The sequence below is a fragment of the Marmota monax genome, unplaced genomic scaffold (assembly GCF_021218885.2).
Source record: "Marmota monax isolate L192 unplaced genomic scaffold, Marmota_monax_Labrador192_F-V1.1 WCK01_AAM20220418_F8-fsc00014, whole genome shotgun sequence".
Taxonomy (NCBI): domain Eukaryota; kingdom Metazoa; phylum Chordata; class Mammalia; order Rodentia; family Sciuridae; genus Marmota; species Marmota monax.
The window spans coordinates 38,907,213-38,927,027 of NW_026695222.1; the positions used below are offsets into that span (position 1 = coordinate 38,907,213).

Sequence of the window (19,815 nt, forward strand, 5' to 3'; positions counted from 1 at the left end):
TTGGTGTTCTGGGCCCTCCTCTGCCCCTTTCTTGGCCTCTGCTCAGTGCTGGTCTCTCCAGGCTGCTTTGGTCCCCCTCTTCTCTTAACACATATTTTTGGGTCACATCTTTACCTCCAGGAATAAGTGACCATCTATAGGGTGACTCTGTTTCAGAGGTCCTAAATTCCCCCCACTGAAGCCTGTCTCACCAGTGGTGGCCGATCATCTACTCTGCATCAAGTAGCCTTGGCTCATCCCCAAACTCTGCCTCTTCCCCCACCCACCTCCTAGGCACAGGTCACCCCCAGAAGCGCCTCCTGAGTCCAGCCCTTCTGTCCCTCCATCTCTGTCCTGGATTCCTGACTCAGACCCTCCTGCCAGCCCTGCCTGAGGTCCCACACTGCCATAGCAGCCCATCCTTTCTGTCCCCAGGTACTCTAGTCCACTTGTGTCCATGGGGCTCTGGGAAAATCTCTTCCCCTCTATTTCTGGGAGCCCTCACATATCCTGAGGCTGGGCATGTTTGCCAAGGAGCTTCCTCCAACTGCTAGGGCAAAGAAGTTTCTTTCCCTGAGCCTGTTCAGTGGAGCAAAGGCAGCACCAGTCTCTTGACCAGGTCTACTGCCAGTTCCTGAGTTGTCTGGCCCCATGGGCACTTCCTTATTACTGTCTCTCAGGTCTGCAGAAGCAGTGCCTGAACAATGTACTGGGACCCATGGCAAGTGGGTGCCAGCCCTGGAATGGTGTAGCCGTCCTGCAGGACTTTGGCTGTCCCGACCCTGCTGGAGCCCTGTCCTTACTGGGAGGAGCTGTTTCTTGCCCATCTATGTGTTGGTGAACTGTCTTCCAGAGCCTGTATTTAGCTGGTGACTTGTGAAGAACCACACTTGGTGGTGGTGGTGGTGGTGGTGGGGTTACCAGGTCATAACAGATTGTCACCAGTGCAGCCTCCTAACTGGGGTCTGCGACATCTGGGCACCATCCTTGCCTGAGGATTCTTTTCCCAGGTGTTCATACTGTGGGGTGACCTGGTGGAGGTGGCCTGAGGACAGGCAGCACAGAATCCTGAATCTTGTTGTCCAGGAGCTCTGGTGTGGGATGGGTCCAGGCCACCAGATGCCCTCTGTGTTTCCTGGGGGAACTGGGCCTTTTCCCTCCTCCAAAAGGCAAGAATCCCAGGAAATGCCTCGTGGACACTGTCTTGAAAGGTCCCTCTCTCTCACTCACCGGGTTAGGTGCCCGGGCCTCCCCGCCAGCCGTTAAAACATCTCCCTGCTGGTTTTTTGCAGTCAGAGCCAGCAGCACATTCTTTTGCTTCTTCTGAAGCAGATGACCAGGAGGTGTCAGAAGAGAACTTTGAAGAGCGGAAGTACCCAGGAGAAGTCACCCTGACCAACTTCAAGCTGAAGTTTCTCTCTAAGGACATAAAGAAGGAGCTGCTCACGTAAGCTGTCACACCTGCCGTCTGGGAGGAGCAGGCCTGGTCATCACCTACAGCAGCTGGGTTGTCTCAGTTCAGGGCCTCTCCTGCCTGGCTCCACCACCTTCAGCCAGGCAGCCCTCATGGTGACAGACATTGCCTGTTACTGCTGTGCTGGGCATTAATGTGATCCTCTAAAGCAATTAAGAACAAGGAAGAGTCTTTGGCCAGCCTGCAGAGCAGGACAGAGCAGAGCAGGACGGGGACCAAGGAGTCACGAACAGAAACTCCACAGGAACCCTCGGTGCCACAGAGGCCCAGCCCTCTCTCCACAGCTAGACCCCTGCCTGGGCCCAGAGCACACTGCCTGGTCTCCACCCTCAGCTCTAGCAGCCACTGTTTCAGCCCAGACTGCCAACCACCTTCTTTCCCTAGAGGATTGTGGGGGGCTGTGCCTGGCACCTGTGCCAGAGTGACCCGGTCCTCCTCTCCCCACCCAGAGCCCCACTCATGCATGCCCTTCTGCCTTGGGGCTGACCTTCCCTGGGTGCTGGTCCCAGGTTCTTATCCTGAGGGGAGGACATGCTGCTTCAGGAGCTGAAGTGGGAAGGGCCCTGCCTACGTGTCCAGACATGAGCACACACAGCACCTGTGCTAAGGCTCAGCACCTGTGCTTCGGAGGCATCTTAACTTCGAGTCCAGCTTTTCCTTCTTGAGTTCAGCTGTGTGGGGCAAGCTTCCAGTCTGGGGCGAGGGCTCTCCCCCGGGGGCTGGGGGGCCAGGAGGAGGCCTGGCCGCCCACTGCAGCTCCTGCAGTGCACGCCGTGCTGGGTTCTGATGCTCTTTTTCCTTTGTCCAGTTGTCCCACCCCTGGCTGTGACGGCAGTGGCCACATCACTGGGAACTATGCCTCCCACCGCAGGTTCGTCCCCTGCTCCTCTGGCCGGGCCATGGTGCTTCCTGGGGGGTCTTCCTCTTCTCCTTCTCTGCTCCCCCTCTGTGGCTTACCCCGTATCCCATCTCTTCTCTTTCAGCCTCTCTGGTTGCCCTCTTGCTGACAAGAGCCTCAGAAACCTCATGGCTGCCCACTCTGCTGACCTCAAGTATGTTTGCGCTCCCTGACCCCCTGTCTCTTGGGCAGCTCCCTTGCTTTGCTCTTTCCTTCATGAGGCTCCTGCCAAAGTCAGCTCTCCCCAAGATGCCACCTGGGCTGGTCACTGCTCTCCTGGAGTGGGCAGGGGCCGTGCCTGAGGAAGGGCTGCTTCTGCCTGGCTGGGGCTGCGCTGCCACCTGTGGCCCTGCTCTGGTACTGCCATTGCTTCTCCCCTGGGCTGGAGCCAGGGCTGACGCAGGTTCCTGCACAGTCCTGGCCCCTCCCCAGCCTCTCTGGAGGATCCCACAGGGCTGCCTGGGTCTGCTTTGTCCATAGCCCTAGAGATCTAAAGAAAGGCCAGAACTGGCTGTGGCTTACAAGTCCTGCCATGACTAGTGGCTGCAGGTTGTGCTGCTCTTGCTGAGTGAAATGGAATCAGTGGTGCAAGAGAGCTCCTTGCTTCCTTCTCCTGCAACCCTCGGCTGCTCTGTTCTGTCCCAGCACCTCCCAATGCTTCCCCTCCCTGCTCTTGCCTTCCTGCTGGCCCCTTTTCTGCTCCTGCACCTCCCTGCCCCTAACACGTGGCCGGCAGGCCCTGTGGGCACCAGCCAGCTGCTTGAGGTGTCCTGCACACGTGACGCAGGCACCCAGAGGTTTCAAGGCATCTGTCCTCTTGGGATTGGAGTTGGAAACAGTTGTTTCCTTTGGCTCTCAGGCTTTTGGCTGAGCTGTGACATTATAGACCCCATGACCCTGATCTGCAGGGACCTCATCCTGGGCCCCAGGGCTGAGTGGAGGCCTTGGCGGAAGGAGGTGTCACTCTCATTTCTGTAGTTTATGTCCCTGGGACTGGCCCACCCTCCTGTGGGCTTTATATCAGGAGACCCTGAATCCAGGTCAAGACTCCCTTGCTTGGTCTTGGGGCCAGAGAGAAGCTGGACATAGCCTTTGGGATGAGGAGCAGAGTGTGAAGGCTTCAGGAGAGCAGGGCTGCTTTAGGGTAGGACTGGACTCCTGGGTCTCCAGCTCCCACCCTGCAGCCTTGTCTCTAGCCCCTGTGGAGGAGAGTGTCCCATTGGGTTTCCTTCTGAGAGTGAACAGCAGGTGTGCACCTAGGTGGGCTTACACATTTACTCATTAACTCTCTGCCCCACCATTTCTGGGCCTGGAAACCCAAAGTGGGAGCACTAAGTTCTGCAGCCCTGGGGCTCCCACACCACCCATCTCTTGCCGTCTTTCTTATACTCTGTTTTCCTTTCCAATTCTGCTTTCTTTCTCATGATGATGGTTTTCATGGTTTTCACAGCCTAAGCTAGTCAATGCTCCCGGCTGATGAAGGAAACTTGCATGATCCTGTCAGGAGACAGTTGCTGGGAAGTCAGGGTCCTCCTGAGACTGAGAATCTGTGAACTTTAACACAAAACTTCAGTAGAAATAGCAGCAAAAATTCTCCCTTGTGTGTAATGAGCTGCTCAGCCTCAGCAAGGCATGGGAGGAGGGGGGCTGATGTGCCCCACTCCCCAGAGCTTCTCTTTGCTCTGGAGGTCTTTCTGGGGTGCCATCACCTGTTTCTCTCTGACCACAGTGTAGCCTGGTGATTGTGGGTGGTGGTGGCGGGGTCCTCCATGCCTCTGGTCCCTGGTGCACTCTTTATCCTCCTGAGTGGGTGTTGCTCTGGCAAGGTTAGGGAAGATGAGTCTTTTGGTGGCTTCCCTCTCAACACATGCAAAGACTCTTAAGAGGATTTTTCCCCATAAGAGAAGCCCACAGACACTTGTTCCCCTTTCTGTGTGACTGTGTGCCCAGGAGTTGTGTTTGAGGAGTCCAGGGGGAGCCACACATCTGCAGGAACTGGGAGGCTCTGCACAGGGCAAGGTCACTCCTAAAGCCCTCAGATGGGGTCACAGTATGTGCTACCCACACAGAACATGTCCATCAGGAATGGATTCTTTTGCCCAGACAAGGCAACTGGAGGCAAGTGGTGGGAGGGGTGGTGGGGGCTCCAGTTCCTGTGACTGACCCTGTACAGCTCATAGGAGCATACTTAGGACAACTGCCCTTCTGATGCTGTGAACACTGTCTTCTCCTGGACACAACTCTTGGGAAAAGCCATTGTATCAGGCCTCAGCAAGAAGTGCAGGATAGCCCTGCCATGGGTCAAGTACCTGCTTCCCTGTGGGAGTCATGGGCCCAGTTGAGACTCACCAGGACCAATGGGTGTGTCTACACCTCACCACTGGTGCCACTCATCTCTGCCTATAAGCCTGGGTCTGCCACCCTGGCCACCAAGTGACCACCACCATTAGTGTACACCTGAGGTCTGCCAGATGCTTCTCTGGTGCAGAGTGCCAGAAATAGCACTCACCTGGCCTGCAGGCCAGCACCCTCACAAGGGGGTGAAGTGCAGAGCGGATCCAAAGGGGAGATAGGCCCACCTGCTGAGTCAGCCCTCCTCCCCATCCTAACACCTGCCCGGGCTAACATTTTATTTTGGTTGTCATTTGGGAGAAAATAAGAACATCCACGCTTATAATACTAGGGTGTTATTTTACCATCTTATATGATGTGTTCATCAAACATTTTGGGGTGTATAAAGTTGGACTTCTGTGTTTTGTGTCTTCCCTTCTTACCCTGTGGTAGTAACCAACACAAAGTCACTGGTTACGTGAGTTCTGCACACACTGCACCGGGATCAGTCCTGCAGCAGCCACATGGCAGGTGCTCAGTGAGCACCCATTGGTTTCCCTCAGCCCCAGTGCATTCTCCCTGAGAGCAAGGCCACAGCGCAGCTGGGAGGACAGAGCTGTCTCAGGAGCAAGGTGTGCCCTTTGAGCCCTTGTGTTTAAAGTTAGGGCTCAGGTGCACTCTGGATGCTTCTAGTCTAGATTAGAGCCAGATAAATGGCCAAGATGGAGTCCATCTTTGCTTTTGGATACAGTGGCCCCCACACCTCACCTTGGTGCCTAGTGTACAGCTGGGCCCCTTGGGCTTCTCTCCTCAGCCTTCCAGATCACCCCCACCCCTGCTCCTGGGCAAATGGGAAAAATGCTAAGGCCTCGAGATGACTCTGTTGATGCCCATTGTTGGCAGAAGCAGGCTGGGTGTGTGGCTGTTAAAGGAGGGCAGCTCCTCGGGGGCCCTGGGCTGGGAAGACGATCTGCTTCCTCAAGGGCCAGGCCTAGAGAGGTGAACACCATCTCAGGCTCCATGCTCATCTCACTTTCCCCTTCAGGTGCCCCACACCGGGCTGTGACGGCTCTGGCCATATCACAGGGAACTACGCTTCACATCGGAGGTAAGTTAGGGACCGGCAGCAGGGTGGGGTATGTGTGGGGCCTCTGTCCTAGACAAATTTCTAAAGTTTAGAACAAGGCACTCTTAATGTCGCTACTGATCAGAGCTCTTTTCCATCTATCTGAATTATTGGTACATCTGGAACCTGGTCAAGTGGCCCCTTGCAGTGTGAGATAAAGACAAAGGGTCAAGGCTAGAGGCTCGTGAAGATGCTTCCCGGAATTCCTGACTCTATTGCCCTATGCAAAGGGTCTGTGTCCGTGGACTGTGCTCCAAATGACTGATTGACTGATTGATCTGCCCTGGCTTCTTTCTGCCCTGCAGGGGTCCCAGAGCTCGAGGGGATGGGATGGGATGGATGGCAAGGGAGCTGCTGTTCTGGGACTGAGGTGGCATTTCTCTCTTTTAAAACCAGCTTGTCAGGCTGCCCACGTGCCAAGAAGAGTGGACTTAAGGTGGCACCCACCAAGGATGACAAGGAGGACCCTGAGCTGATGAAGTATGTTTGGTCATCCTGGCTTCTTCATTGCTGCGCAGAATGGAGATTTTCCTATGTATTATAATTTTAAAAAACCAAACTCATTCTAGATTTCCCTTTCATTGTAACTGGCATTCAAACTGATCAATGGCAATCTTCTTTTTATGAAGTGCTCAAACCCAGTGCGTCAATGCCTGGGTATTGTAGTGAGGGCACGTGTGACAGTCCCTCTCTGGGCTCAGCTCAGGTTGGAGGTGTTTAATGGGGCAGGCTGAGTGTCCTGTCGCCTCAGGCTGGCCACAGGTGCCCATGGGCCTTGCAATCTGCACAGCTTTTCTCTGGCAGGAAAAGTCAGGTGCTGATTCAGGAGAGGAGGATGGTTAGGGGGCCATCAAGTCTTTGAATCCTGTGTGTTCACCAACCTGCTCACCTGTGCAAAGCCAGGAGTGGGAAAGTCTGGGAGTGTTGAAAGTAGGAATCAGACCCTACTGTGGGGAGGAAAGAAGACATCCTTAACCTTAGATGACCCAGGTCCCTGAGGTAGAAAGGCTGCCTGCTCACTGGGCAGAGCGGGGCTCACCTGTTTTTGGGGGGTCTGGCATCATTGCAGGCTTGTTCTCTCTGTAGGGAACTAGTCCCCTGCACTGTCTACTTGCAGGCGGAGGCCATGCTGTGCTGCAGGCTCCAACAGGGGGACTCACTGGCCAACCTGCCAAAGTGGGCAATGGGTCCCCTCCAGGATAACAGTGGAATGGCTCTGGCTACCTGGTTGATACGAGTCTTGGGGTTGGTTGGTTGGGGCAGGTCCTGAGGGCTCACAGGAAGCAAGCCTGCCCAGGTTGTGTCACTTGCTGGGCCACACACAACCAGGCATCTCACAGAGGGGCACCTGGACCCGAGGTTCCAGTGCTCCTCTTCAGAGCTTGCCCCAGCTATTCCTGAACATTTACTTCGCCACAGAGAAGGGGCCTAAAGCAGTGTCACATCCTTCAGAAGGGGATGCCCCCACCAGCTGCTTGGTCTAGTAAGATGTAGTTACTCAATTATTACAGTAAACAGCCATATTGACAGTGTAAAATGCGTGGTTGTTAGTATCATAAGTCTGGCATGATAAATGCTTGGGTGGAGAAAAGTACTTTTCCTCCTGAGAGTCCAAGAGCTGCCCGTGACCCTACAAACACATTGCTTTTATATATTCAGCAAAGACCCTGCTGGCAGGGGTATCACAAATGAATTGTGCTGCATTTTCAAATGATTAAAATCAAGATCAGCATTTTTCAAATTAACTGGAAAAAATGATCTTCCTCCTTCTAATGTGCTATCAACTTTGTTTTTTAAAAAGCAAGAGTTCTGCAGACAAGTGGAGCTTGTGACCTTTAGAAACTGTCCAGCATTTGCAGGATGGACAGAGTTCCTAATGGTTCCACAGCACGTCCATTTCATAGGGCCTCCCCTCAGCCATAAACCTTAACCATATTTATAATTAACCACCACCTTTTAGTAAATGCAGACCAAAGCAGAAACTTTAATGGATGCACCATGTCCTGCTGAGAGAAGGGATTTTGTTAGCAGGCATGAGCCGTGGTTTTGCAAGGCTGTGGAGGAAGAGCTCCAATTTATGTTTGCCTGTTGGAAGATAAGTCTTGTCAGCACTTTGTGGTGAACCCCGGTTGCCACCACTTTATAACTGGTCAAGAAGTTGACAGCTGTTCCGGTGTGGGGGTCAGGACCTGCTCTCTCTGCCCACCTGGAGGAGGTCTGTGCCACCAGCCACACTGCATCTGACTTGTGAAATGTTCCTCTGGTCCCTGCTGTCTTGGCTCCATTTCTCATGTCAAACCACATGCAGTTTCTGGGTCCCACCATCTACTCCAAGAAACCAACTCACCTGAGAAGCATGGAAACCCTCTGGCTCAGTGCCCCACGTATTTCTCTACACAAAGTCACGTGACGTCTCTGAAGATTTGATACCAGGTTTTAAGAGAAAGAAATCATGCCTGAAATAACCCTCATGAATGCCATTCTAGGGAGAGTTAGAGTTTTGCAACAAAGTGGTTAGAAAGAATCCAGACTGAACTGCATGGAGCAACTGAAACACACCTTCATTTGGTCCCTGGATCTTGTGAGGCTAGGTACTTGTCAGTTGCCTCCTCTTGGCCCAAGCCCTCAACCTCAGTCTTGGCCATGCCAGGCCAGGCATCCTCAGGCCCTATGGCTGGGAGGCATCCAGGTTCGAGGGGCTGAACATTAAATGTGAACCCCCACCAAAGCCCTCCTGGGAGCCCTGGGCGGAGTCCCTGCTCTAGACTAGAAGCTGAGATGTCCTTTCACCGGCCCAGTGGACATCCTACATTGTCTTACGCTGGGCGGCCAGATGAGTGAGAAGGGGAGGAGAGGCAAGAGATGGGCAATGTGGACAGAAGAGGAAGAAGAACCCTAGAAAAGATGGCTGGGAAGTTGTCTGCATGGGTGGCCTTTGAGATGAGGCCACAAGTGTGGGACAAGGCCCTGGAACTGCCCTCCCTACTAGCACTGGGAGGCAGTGAGCTCCTACTGGGCAATGTTGCCCTGTGCAGTGCCCTCCCCGCTCCCACAACAGGAGCCTCTGCTGATAGCCCTCTGTCCTCCTGAGGGTGTCCTGCCTCCTGACTTCTCTGTGCCCCAAGACCACTATAAAACAGGGCAGTGATGCCTCTTGGGTCCTGTACCCCTTTTCAGGCATTCTCACACACTGTGAGTGTGTGACAGACCATCAGGATGAACTTTGTTGGTGGGAGAAAACAGAGAACTGTCAGGTTGAGAATCTGGTCTGGGTCGGGTGTTGGTTTCTGGGTGACTGGGCCCCTAAATCTCCCTGGTCCACATCCCTCCCTGAGGTGTGAGGACAGACACTCAGACAGGGTCCCACATGTTGTGCCTGGGGCATTTTTCATTCTGTACTTATGTAATTTACGTAAAGGGTTCTGCTCCTCTCCTTGAACATCTGGAGCAAAGGAAAAGCCACTCTTGGGCAGCCACAGGCAAGACGATTATGGGATATCTGAGCTTGTGTTTCCGGGACAACCATGGATGCCATGCCTGGCCTCAGTGATGGCAGGCCCCTGCTACCCCTGGCTGTCCTCCTGATTTGCAGCCAAGCAGGGGCTCTGAGGCCGAGAGAGAGAGGGAAGGCAGGCCATGTGGCCTTCGATTCTTACCTGGAAGGCCAGGCTCTTCTCTAGGCTCCAGGACTCTGCTGTCCTCCTGCCTCACTTAGGAGCTGGTGGGTCTCCAAGTTCCCCCGACACCAGTGCCTCTGTGGTCACCTCAGCCTTTTTATGTCCAGGTGCCCGGTTCCAGGCTGTGTGGGGCTTGGCCACATCAGTGGCAAATATGCCTCTCACAGAAGTGCATCTGGCTGCCCTCTGGCCGCCCGGAGGCAGAAAGAGGGCTCCCTCAACGGCTCGTCCTTCTCCTGGAAGGCGCTGAAGAACGAGGGGCCAACTTGCCCCACCCCAGGCTGTGATGGCTCTGGCCATGCCAACGGGAGCTTCCTCACCCACCGGAGGTAACTGTCCCACACACTCTGCCTCTATGTCAGCAATCAGGAACTCTGGTGTTGGGCCGGGACAAGGCTCCTGGGGGGAGGGAGAAAGGCTCAGTGTGGCCAGTAGCTCCCTGAGGAAGAAGCGAGGCCATATGGGCAGCTGCCCAGGGGAAACCCACAAGGGCTCTGTTGGTGCCGATGGCGTTTATGTTGCTTTCCACTTGTGTCTGCTCTGGTGGCTGCTCTCCAGGCCCCGAGGGAGGCTCTCTAGGCTGGAGTCACACTTAGACAGTCCATGTCTGAGAAAATTTTCTTTTAGGCTGTCAACTTTCAAGAAAAAATGTCTTCTATCCTGCCCCTTTCACTGGGGCCCCTTATCTGAACTTTGGGCAGAGACGCTGCTTTTCCGGGATCGGGTGACTAGACCCCTTCTTGCCTGGCCGTGGGCCTGGGTAGTGCTCTTGTTCTCACCTACCTGAGGGACGGGGCCTTGCTCCATCGTCTTTCCTTCCTGTTTGTGCTGGTGTCACAGTGGTGGTTGGGGAGCGTAGGGTCAGTGACTAGTCCTGTTACAAGTCCCTTTCCCTGCCCTTCCACTTCCTTCTTCTCCCCTCCACTTCCCTTCCTTCTCTCCTTCCTTCCTTCCTCCTTCTGCAAGGTTGATTAATGTATTCATCCAACAAAAGCATTTACTAAGAGCCCGTCTTGCTCCAAGGCCTGGTGATAGAGCAGAGGCTGAAGGACAGCCAGCTCTTTCCCTTTCAGAGTTTTGGGCAGGGTGAGTGGGGAAACAGACGGAGTAGACAGAGGAGTAAGTTACCTCGGATGAAGCGTGGTAGTCAGGGCTCTGGGGAAAACATCAGAGAAGGTGGGAAAGAGGTCTCTGAGAGGGGTCCAGGAACTCACTCCAGCTGACTAAAGGACACACCCTTGGCATGGCTGGAGCTGGGGAGGACCCGTCTGTTGGACCAGGTCGGAGTCGGGTGAAGAAGAGACAGAAAGTCCTAAGCTAGGATCTCTGCAGACTGCCTCTGTGAGTGAGGTGACCTGGTTAGGGGCAGAGCAGAGATCAGGTCTCACTCGGGCCACAGGCCACAAGGGAGAGTCCAAGAAGGCCCCAGAAGAGGCTGCTGGGCTGGTGTACAGAGGGGTTCCTGAGCACTTCCTCAGCCTTCACTCTTGATGTGGATGGTTATTGGACTCCTAGGCCAGAGAGCCAACTCTGGAGTCCTAACAGAGTAGGTCTAGCTACTCATCTGGAAGAAAACAAACAAAAGTCATGGTGAGAAGTAGGAAACGAGTCGAGTCAGTGTAGTCGTGTTGCAAAGAATGAGACCTGCCTTCAGGGACACTGACATGAACTTCAGGGTGAACAGGAAGAACTGGGCCAGGAGTTAAAGATGTGAATGATTAAGCAGTCTCCATCAAGCTGTGATCTGGTTCTGGACAGCTTCAGCTCTGGGGAAGCCTCATTCTTGAGGGGCAATTTGACTCCTATTGTGAGATGACTGACCCTGCTTAGGGGGGGCAGTCGCATCATAGGGCAATCTGACTGCAAACTTCTGCTTGGTAAAAAGCAGAATGTTAAAAAAAAAAAAAAAAAAAGCTGAGCCAAACAACATGGCACAGGCCTGTAATCTCAGGGGCTCTGGAGGCTGAGGCAGGAGGATCACAAGTTCAAAGCCAGCCTTAGCAACCTAGTGAGGCCCTAAGCAACTTAGTGAGACCCCATCTCTAAATAAAGTATAAAAAGGGCAAAGGCCTGGGGATGTGGCTCAGTGGTTAAAGTGCCCCTGAGTTCAATCCTTTGTACCAAAAAAAAAAAAAAAGCTGGTCATTGACAATCTATTTTAGATACCTTAGTTATTCTTATTATCTTGGGGTCCTCAGTCTTGAAGGGGGATGAGAGTAATGGGTTAAATAAATTAGGGCTAATCAACCTTAAGTTACCAGTTTTTCGACGAGCACTCAGATTAACATGCTAGGTGTAGAACTGAGCAGGAATCCAGACCAAAGTTTAAGGTAATAAAGGAGATAGATGAAAAATTAAGACAGCTGCCAAGCTCCATCCTGCTTTGCACTGCTCACTGGGCATTTGCAGGCATAAGTAAAGGATCTGTTTTCCAACACAAACAGCCTACGTCCCTGTTGTAGATGGGTCACTGCGTGAACCTGAAATCAGGCCTGATGACCCACCATTCTTATGTATCTCTGTGTGAACATCTCTGTCCAAGAAGTCGTCAGTGTCATGGAACCACACCTTGGAGGCTGTTTTGGGTAGAGTCAGCTGCAAGGGTTCCTCTGGGAAGTCAGACCTGAAAGGTGCCAGCAAGTAGGTCTTGAGGCCCTCAGGCCCCAGAGGAAGCAGTGCCTGGGAGCAGTTATGCCCCGAGTCACACTACTCATGGGGTCAGCTGTTACTGTGCCAGATAGGCTGTACTCAGAGAAGGTACATCCTGGCCCCCGCCTTGCCTGGACTGTTACCTCTTACTCCCCAGGAGGGCAGGAAGCTGATGCGGGGCAGTTCTGCCAAAGAGAGGACCTCAGGGTCATCTGAGTGAGATGGAGCTTGTCTTAGACCATTCACAGTGTATGTATGACTCTGGATTGACTCAAGAATTGTGTCCCGGGGCTGGTCTATTTCTTGGTGTGTGACCCTGGGATGGTCAGTAATGAATGACATCTGCTTCTAGTTTGTCTGGCTGTCCCAGAGCAACCTTTGCTGGAAAGAAGGGAAAACTCTCAGGGGACGAGGTTCTCAGCCCCAAATTCAAGACCAGTGATGGTAAGGATGCCCTTTGGAGCTATCCCTGGGGAGGGAGTAGGGAGGCCAACCTCTCCAGGAATGAGTCATGGTAGACACAGCCCTGTCCTGAGCTGCCACGCCTGCCAATGCTTCTCAAGTTCTCAATGCCCATGTCTGGATTCCCTTGGCCTTCATTTGAGTGGTCATGCCTGCTCTGACCTGGGGCTTTGGTGATCACTGGCATCAGAGAGCCCTCTTCAGCACCAGAAGCTATGTCCATGGGGTTGTGGATGTGGAAAGAGACTCATTTCTGAATACACCTCCCCTTTTGTCTCAGTGGTTAGAACCTGCAAATAGACTCAGGCCTTCCCACCAGGGCCCAGGCCAGTAGGCAAAACAACTGTCATCTCATTGCCAAGACAGGTTTCCAAGAGGGAAATGTGGGATCCCAGCCCAAGAGAGATGAGCTTAAGGGCCAAGTGGGGACCTCTGCTCCACCAAGAAAGCAGGCCCCTTGCACCCTACTTGTCGTCTGGGCCTGAGGTCAGGCTACATTTGAGGTTTCTTTTTGGGATAGTGCTGGAGAATGACGAGGAGATCAAGCAGCTGAACCAGGAGATCCGAGACCTGAACGAGTCCAACTCGGAGATGGAAGCTGCCATGGTACAGCTACAGTCCCAGGTGGGTGCTGTTGCTCCTGCCTGTCTCTGCCCTTCCACAGTTCATCCTGGAGATGACATAGTGTCCATCAATGCTGTCTGAGCTGAGCTGGTTGAGAGCCCGGTGCCTGGCATGCAGAGACACTTAGTGTGGGCTGGCTGGCTGCCCACCCACTACCTGGCAGTGCTGGTACTGTTTCACTCCTGGGGCCTTGGGTCCCATTGGTGCTAGTCATCCTACCGGATCAGTCTCAGGGTGTGAGTGGTCCTTCAGCATTAGTACATTATGAGGAATATTTGCCCTGTTGGAGTTTCTGGTCTCATTAGTACTGGCAGCCCTTGAGCATGGTGCTTGGCCTGAACTGAAGCCAGACTCCCTAGCACAGCCACCCGTTGATAGACTGGCCTCTACACCTCCACCTTTTTGTTCCTGTTTCTTTCTCAGTGGGATGGGGTTCAGAGTGGGTCCTGCTCTGTTGGGTTGTTGTTCAAGGATTCACTGCTCTGAGGAGGGCTTTGCCTGAGCAGAGCACACATGCCTCTGAGCCCAGCGGTTGCTGAGTGCTATTGGCTGAGTCATGCATCGCTTACAGGGTTTCCCCTAGTGAGCACTTGTACTTGGAAGAAAGCAGTGAAGGCCTTATTTTGAAAACAAGAACATACCTCACCCTTGGGCTGCTGATTGGGTCACAGCAGAGCTGGTGGCATGGGAGGAGTGTCCCATAGTAGCTGGGGGTACAAAGGGACAAGAAGGTGACCATTCCCCTACAGGGAATGTAGGAGGAACTCCTTCAAGGCAGAAGGAATAATGAGAAGATGGGAAGATGGCAAGGCCCCTTCTCGCAGGCAGCCCCTGTCTGACATGGCCCAGCCCCAGGTGTCTTGTTGTTCAGCTCATTTCTCTGCTGGCTCTGCAGCCCGAATGAAAACAGCATCAGCCATGGAGCTCAGAAAGGGTTTTCACTGTGTCCTGCCCCTGTCAATGCTGAGCCCTCCAGTTCATAGGCAGTGACAATGGGGTGACAGGGCCCCTGGCTGGGCCTTTCCTGTCCCCTAGTGGCAGTGTCCTTGGGGCAGTAACTCTTATTTCTCATTATTTGTCAAGCCCATCTTTTCTTTTCTTTTTAGAGTTATACTTAGTAGTTGGGTTCATTTTGAGAAACTCAAACATTCATGAAAGTTGATTTCTGCCTCTTTTTCCCTGCTGCCCCCCTCCTCTCTCCCATTCTCCTTCCTCTACTAGATTTCCTTTTGCTTGTCTGTTAATTTGTAATTGATTGCTTCTTTATGTTATCCTATCCTTTCCTCCCCTTTATTTTGCTCTAGCTTCCACATATGAGAGAAAATGTTCTACCTTTGAGTTTCTGAGTTGGGCTAATTTCACTTAGCATGCTATTCTCCATTTCCATCCCTTTACTGGAAAATGCTATGATCACATCCTTTTTTTAATGGCAAGTAGAACTCCACCGTATACATATTCCACAATTCCTTAATCCATCCATCTGTCGATATGCATCTGGCTTGATTCTATGATTTAGCTATTGTGAATTGTGCTATTACAAACATTGATGTGGCTGTATTGCTGTAGTATGCAAATTTTAGATCTTTTGGGAAAACACCAAGGAGTGGGATAGCTGGGTCTTGTGGTAGTTCCATCCACAGTATTTCTAGGACTCTCCATACTTCTTTCTAGAGGGCAAAACCTGCCTTTTAGAGCCAGACCTATAGTAGTTCCTGCCTGTTGTCCCAGCTACTCAGGAGGCTGAGGTGGGAGGATCTCATGAGTCTACCAGTTTGAGACCAGCTTGGGCAACACAGTGAGACCCCATATAAAAACAAAACAAACCTGTTTGTTTCAAAGACAAGTTGTTACATTTTACTAGCCTTATTTTGGAAGGTGTTTGCCATCCCTTTGAAGGAATTTGGTGGATTGTGCTCACGGTAGAATGCAAAGGAAAGGCACCTTCCCCCTTCCCGAGTCCTTTAAAGCCACACTTGTCACCAGGTGATAGGACTCGCTGGGTCCCACCTGCAGTCTCCCACAGGGACCTTCCTATCCCTGCTTAAGATGATCCTCACGTGAGCTAAGCCTCTGCTCTGGGGCTCCATGGAGATATCCAGACAGGCTTGGGCTGTCCCTTGATATCAGAGACCTGGGGGCCCTGTGCAGGCTCATGGCTGAGGTATAGCAAGCAAGGAAGGGGGCCACCCTGTGCTTGACCTGCAGAAGACTTGCTTGGGAGACCTGTGGAGGCAGTTGGTTGGTCTTTTGGTGAGGGGAATGCCCAGAGGCATCCTGATACCCATGGGGTGGGTGCAGGCATTCACAACTTAGAGACAGGACTGGGAGCTTGGTGAAGTGAGACACCTGGCTGGGGTGGCTGAGATGAGCACAGGGTGCTTGTGTCCTGTGCCCTTGCCCATCCTTAGCACAGAGCCATGGCCACACACAGCTCCTGGCCACACACAGCCCCACATCAATGCCTGACCTCCCTGAGCACAGGCTGTTTACGGAGGGCTCTGCCTCTTGTGCCCAGGGGCAGGGGCCAGCGATTCCCTAGAGGTGGGGCCCCATGGGGAAGCAGGTGCCTACTTCTCCCCCACCCCTGGGCTCGTCCTCAGATCTCCTCCATGGAGAAGAACTTGAAGAGCATTGAGGAGGAGAACAAGCTCATCGAGGAGCAGAATGAAGCCCTGTTTCTGGAGCTGTCCGGCCTGAGCCAGGCTCTCATCCAAAGTCTCGCCAACATTCGCCTTCCCCACCTGGTATGCAACTCTGCTTCACTGCCTGGGCCTTCAGGGGAGGGCGGCTGGCCCCTCACCCCTCTGCTTCTGGGCCCTGCTCTTGGGGCCCACCGGGACCAGTTGTCAGCTGCAGAGTTCTTACTTTCCTGAGCAGCCTGTGAATCTGGGGCAGGAGGGTCTGTGGCAGAGGGTCTTGTCACTGGGGTCGCTGCAAACAGAAACCCTGGTGGGCTTTCTAGGATGGGGTAGCCACCAGCGTTGCCTCTGGTCATTTGGGACTGGTTGCTGCTACATGGGGCCCACTGTGTAGATGGACTTGCTAACCTAGTTCTGTTCTCTAGGAGCCAATATGTGAACAGAATTTTGACGCCTATGTGAGCACCCTCACCGACATGTACTCCAATCAGGACTGCTACCAGAATCCTGAGAACAAGGGCCTCCTGGAGAGCATCAAGCAGGCCGTGAGGGGCATCCAGGTCTAGGCCGTGATGCTTGGAGGAGCACCCCGCCCTGGCTCCTGTGTTTACCTCCCTTACCCTGCCCCTCGCAGTGGGGTCCCCAACTCGCAGTGACTTCTCGTTGGCAGCCTGGGTGCAGCCTTGGGCGGGTTCATCCAAAGGGGTGCCTGGAAATCCTGTCTCTGGGGCCGAGGCCTCCCCATGCAAGTGCCTGGGGAAGCTGGAGAGTTACAAAGTGATTTATTTTTGTTTTCTGAAAGAAATCTGAAGAGCAGCTCAAAGACTCCAGTGGAAGCTCATGGACAAGGTTCTCAGGGAAGTTTTGGAGTTTGCAACCACAGTATTCTTTGTCTGTAGAGACTGGGAGGGTAGTGTGGGCTCCGTGGGCCAGTGTCTCAGCCCAGAGGACATGGCTGGAGCTGTGTGTCTGTTCTCTGTGAGGGCCCTTGTGGCAAGTGTGTTTTCTGTTTTCATTTAGTTCAGCTTTGTGTTAAGGGTGGAGCAGAACTCTGTGCCAGAGGTAAAGTTAGGAGTAGGCCTTCCAGATGAAAATCCAGACAGTAGACAGCATAGCAGCCCAGTCAGCTCATGGGGTTCAAGCTGGGAGGCCCCTGGAAAGCAGTCCCCGGCTTCTGCACCTCCACCCAGGCCCCTGGCTTATCACTGCCACATCATCTGGTCATGGCTGGCTGGCCTTGATCTCTATGTGAGGTGGCCAAGGTGGGGACAGTGTCTGTGAGGTCAGGGGTGAATTCCTAGTGGGAGACCACCAAGGTCTCACTTCTTTTTAGATCCATTCAAGATGTGAAAAAAGGTGAATTTTAATTTAATGTGTTAAGAACACAATGTTCCGACTGTGTAAATAGAGCCAAGTCCCTTGTGACGGCAATTCTGAATTAGTATTTAAAGTAGAGAAGCTGCAGCTCCTGGAAGACGTTGGAGGTAGTTAGCTTATTCTGTAAATCATTTAATTTTGTCCAGATGTAAGTATTTATATTCACATCTTCTTATGTTAATGTTTGCTATTTATTTAACATTTTATTTATTAATTTTGTAATATTTTCAACTAGACCCTGCACTAAGGCACCCGAAGAGTGGAATAAGCGAAATCAAAGCAAAAGTGGCTACTTGACTATAAGATAGGCCACGAAAACCAGGATACAACTCCTAGTCATAATTTTGATGCAACCAAGTTATTTTTTATATATTTTGTTATTTATTCTTTTAATATGGAATTTTTAAGAAGTATTTTGTAACTGAGGAATTTTGATAGTTTGGGGATTTCCTCCTTTTGGCCCAGTGGAGAGAGACATGCTTTGGTTTCCGTTTTCCTTTTGGGTCCCTTCGTTCAGGCACGACGGCGGCAAGTGGGATTCTGTATTTATCATTATTTAAGTAGCGCAGACGTGTGTGCCCTGGCGTATGTCTCGTGTTGCGTTTGTGGCAGTTCTTACGGCTGAGTCATGTTGCTGTGGAGGAGTACTGGTTGCAGTCAGGCCCCATGGTGGCTGGGACTCTCGGGCCAGCTGCCGGGCCCCTGACTGCTCTGGTACTGTGACCCTCCTTCCTCAGGAAACATGTTAGACCCACAGTACTCCATGGTGCGCCTGGAGGGTGATTTCCTAATAAAAGTCTGACTGTGCGTGGTGCCATGGTCTGTGGGGTGCCCTGGCTTTACCTCCTGGGGTGCTGTGGGTGGTCAGGATGGGCGGGTGCTTCCATCTCTGGTCTCCTGGACAAAGCAACCTGGGCCCCGCCCCCACCAGCTCAGCCAGTGTCTGCTAGAGCTGCCTTTTCCCAGGTGTGGTCACAGAAGGTCTAAGTCACTGTGCCTTGTCCCTCCTTATGTGACCATGCAAATACAAATCTGAGTTCTTCCCAGGGGTTTCCTCTTAGGGTGTGTGTGGGGGAAACATGTCCCTGTGGGGTTTTAGACTGAGGTTATGGAATTGGTGTTGCCATTCCTTCCTTGCAGCCACAAGCAGGAGTGAATTCAGATGTTCTGGCAGAAGGCAGAGCTGGGAGATGAGGTGGGAGAAGAAGAGACGCTCTCTGATGAATTCCTCAGAGTGCCTGCGTCTAGCCATAACTGAAGAGAGCCACCTTGCCAGCTATATGAGGCAACGGATTCCTTCACACTTTTCCCCTTAAGCTAACGTGCTTTGGCTTTTTGGCCTTGTAGTGGAAGCTCTTCATTGTTACACTGTGTCAGGTGGAGCTCTGGCCTCCCCTGATGAGATTTAGATTTGAGGCTTCTAGTCACTTTCAGCCTGGATTGAAATGTCAGACTGTCAATGTGCTTTTGATTTCCTGGGAATCTGGCCCTGGATGCAGGCCCAGAGCTCTTCTACGCAAAGGACCCTCCTTCACTGACAATTCTCAGAAACTCCAGGCTGCTTTCTTGCTGCATTTATTTGTACAGGAACCAAGACACCTGGAGGGCAACTGCTGTGTCCAGAGGGTCCAGAGTAGGTGCCAGTACACTAATGGGACATGTAGAACCTGCACGGCCATAAGGAAGACCTCCTGGGTATCCCTTTGCTGCTGTCCCTCTGGGGGCAGGGACAGTGGCTGGGGTTCTATCACTTCGTGGCAGTGCAGCAGATGTTGGGTATGGGCCAGGAGTGGGCAAGGCCAATTCAGAAGTGTCCTGCTTCAGTCTAAGGTGGTCATTCTAAAGCCAATCAGAGTTGGCCAGAGGTGGGGGCCATGCTGCCCCTTGCTAGGGTAGGGAGTGGTGGGGGTATTCGGGACCCCTTGTTGTACCTGGTGGAGGCGAGGAGCAGAGCCAGTGGGGCTGGCGGCCCCCTCCCCACCCAGCATGTGGTCTCCACTCCTTTCACTTTTGAAGGTCTGCAGGCCTTGCCTTGGTCCTTGCTCTTCAACACTGCGGGTCAGGGGAAATGCCCCTCAGACCAGAGCCTCTTCCAAACGACACTCAGCACAGACGTAAAACGTGTTGTAAAGCCTTCCAGACAATTCCAAAGAGCAGCAAGGTTGAGACCCTCTGATGGATGTGAGAACAGTTGGCCAGCTCATCATCAGTGAGCTCAGCGTCTGACAACAGGCTCATCTGCCCCTGATCTCTGTGGAATTCCTGGAGACCGTGCACAACATGGGTGGGAAAGAGGTCCTGGAGGTTGGCATCACTGCCTCAGGTGGGTGCATGGGTAGTGGCCATGGAGAGCTTTGGAAGTGGGGACAGAGTGCAGGGGCCACATCCCAGCGGATATCTCTGTTCATAAGAGGGGACTGACCAGTCATGGATGGGTTACAAACTGGGTCCTGGCCTGACCCTAGCAAGGGCTCCTGTTGGGAAGAATATAGGTCTGCCCACAGTAGCTGGCCAGGCCCAAAGTTGGTCATGATGGGATCCCCTCAGCAGGTGGGTGCCATAGACTGCAGTAGGCATGC

General features: G+C 52.9%; 1 protein-coding gene across 3 annotated transcripts in view; it reads left to right on the plus strand.

Annotated features, from left to right (window-relative positions):
* Positions 1 to 18,043, plus strand: part of Myt1 (myelin transcription factor 1) — a 36,230-nt gene extending 18,187 nt beyond the window's left edge. For 2 of the 3 annotated variants that reach the window (XM_058575312.1, XM_058575310.1), the window contains exons 12-21: positions 1,272 to 1,426; positions 2,262 to 2,324; positions 2,437 to 2,505; positions 5,728 to 5,790; positions 6,205 to 6,288; positions 9,593 to 9,814; positions 12,487 to 12,578; positions 13,117 to 13,220; positions 15,821 to 15,964; positions 16,285 to 18,043. In XM_058575312.1, the coding sequence (XP_058431295.1) occupies positions 1,272 to 1,426; positions 2,262 to 2,324; positions 2,437 to 2,505; positions 5,728 to 5,790; positions 6,205 to 6,288; positions 9,593 to 9,814; positions 12,487 to 12,578; positions 13,117 to 13,220; positions 15,821 to 15,964; positions 16,285 to 16,425 (1,137 nt within the window). In that variant the 3' untranslated portion in view covers positions 16,426 to 18,043. The remainder of the gene's footprint in view (positions 1 to 1,271; positions 1,427 to 2,261; positions 2,325 to 2,436; positions 2,506 to 5,727; positions 5,791 to 6,204; positions 6,289 to 9,592; positions 9,815 to 12,486; positions 12,579 to 13,116; positions 13,221 to 15,820; positions 15,965 to 16,284) is intronic. The other variant, XM_058575311.1, reaches the window with a different exon arrangement.
* Positions 18,044 to 19,815: the final 1,772 nt, after the last annotated feature.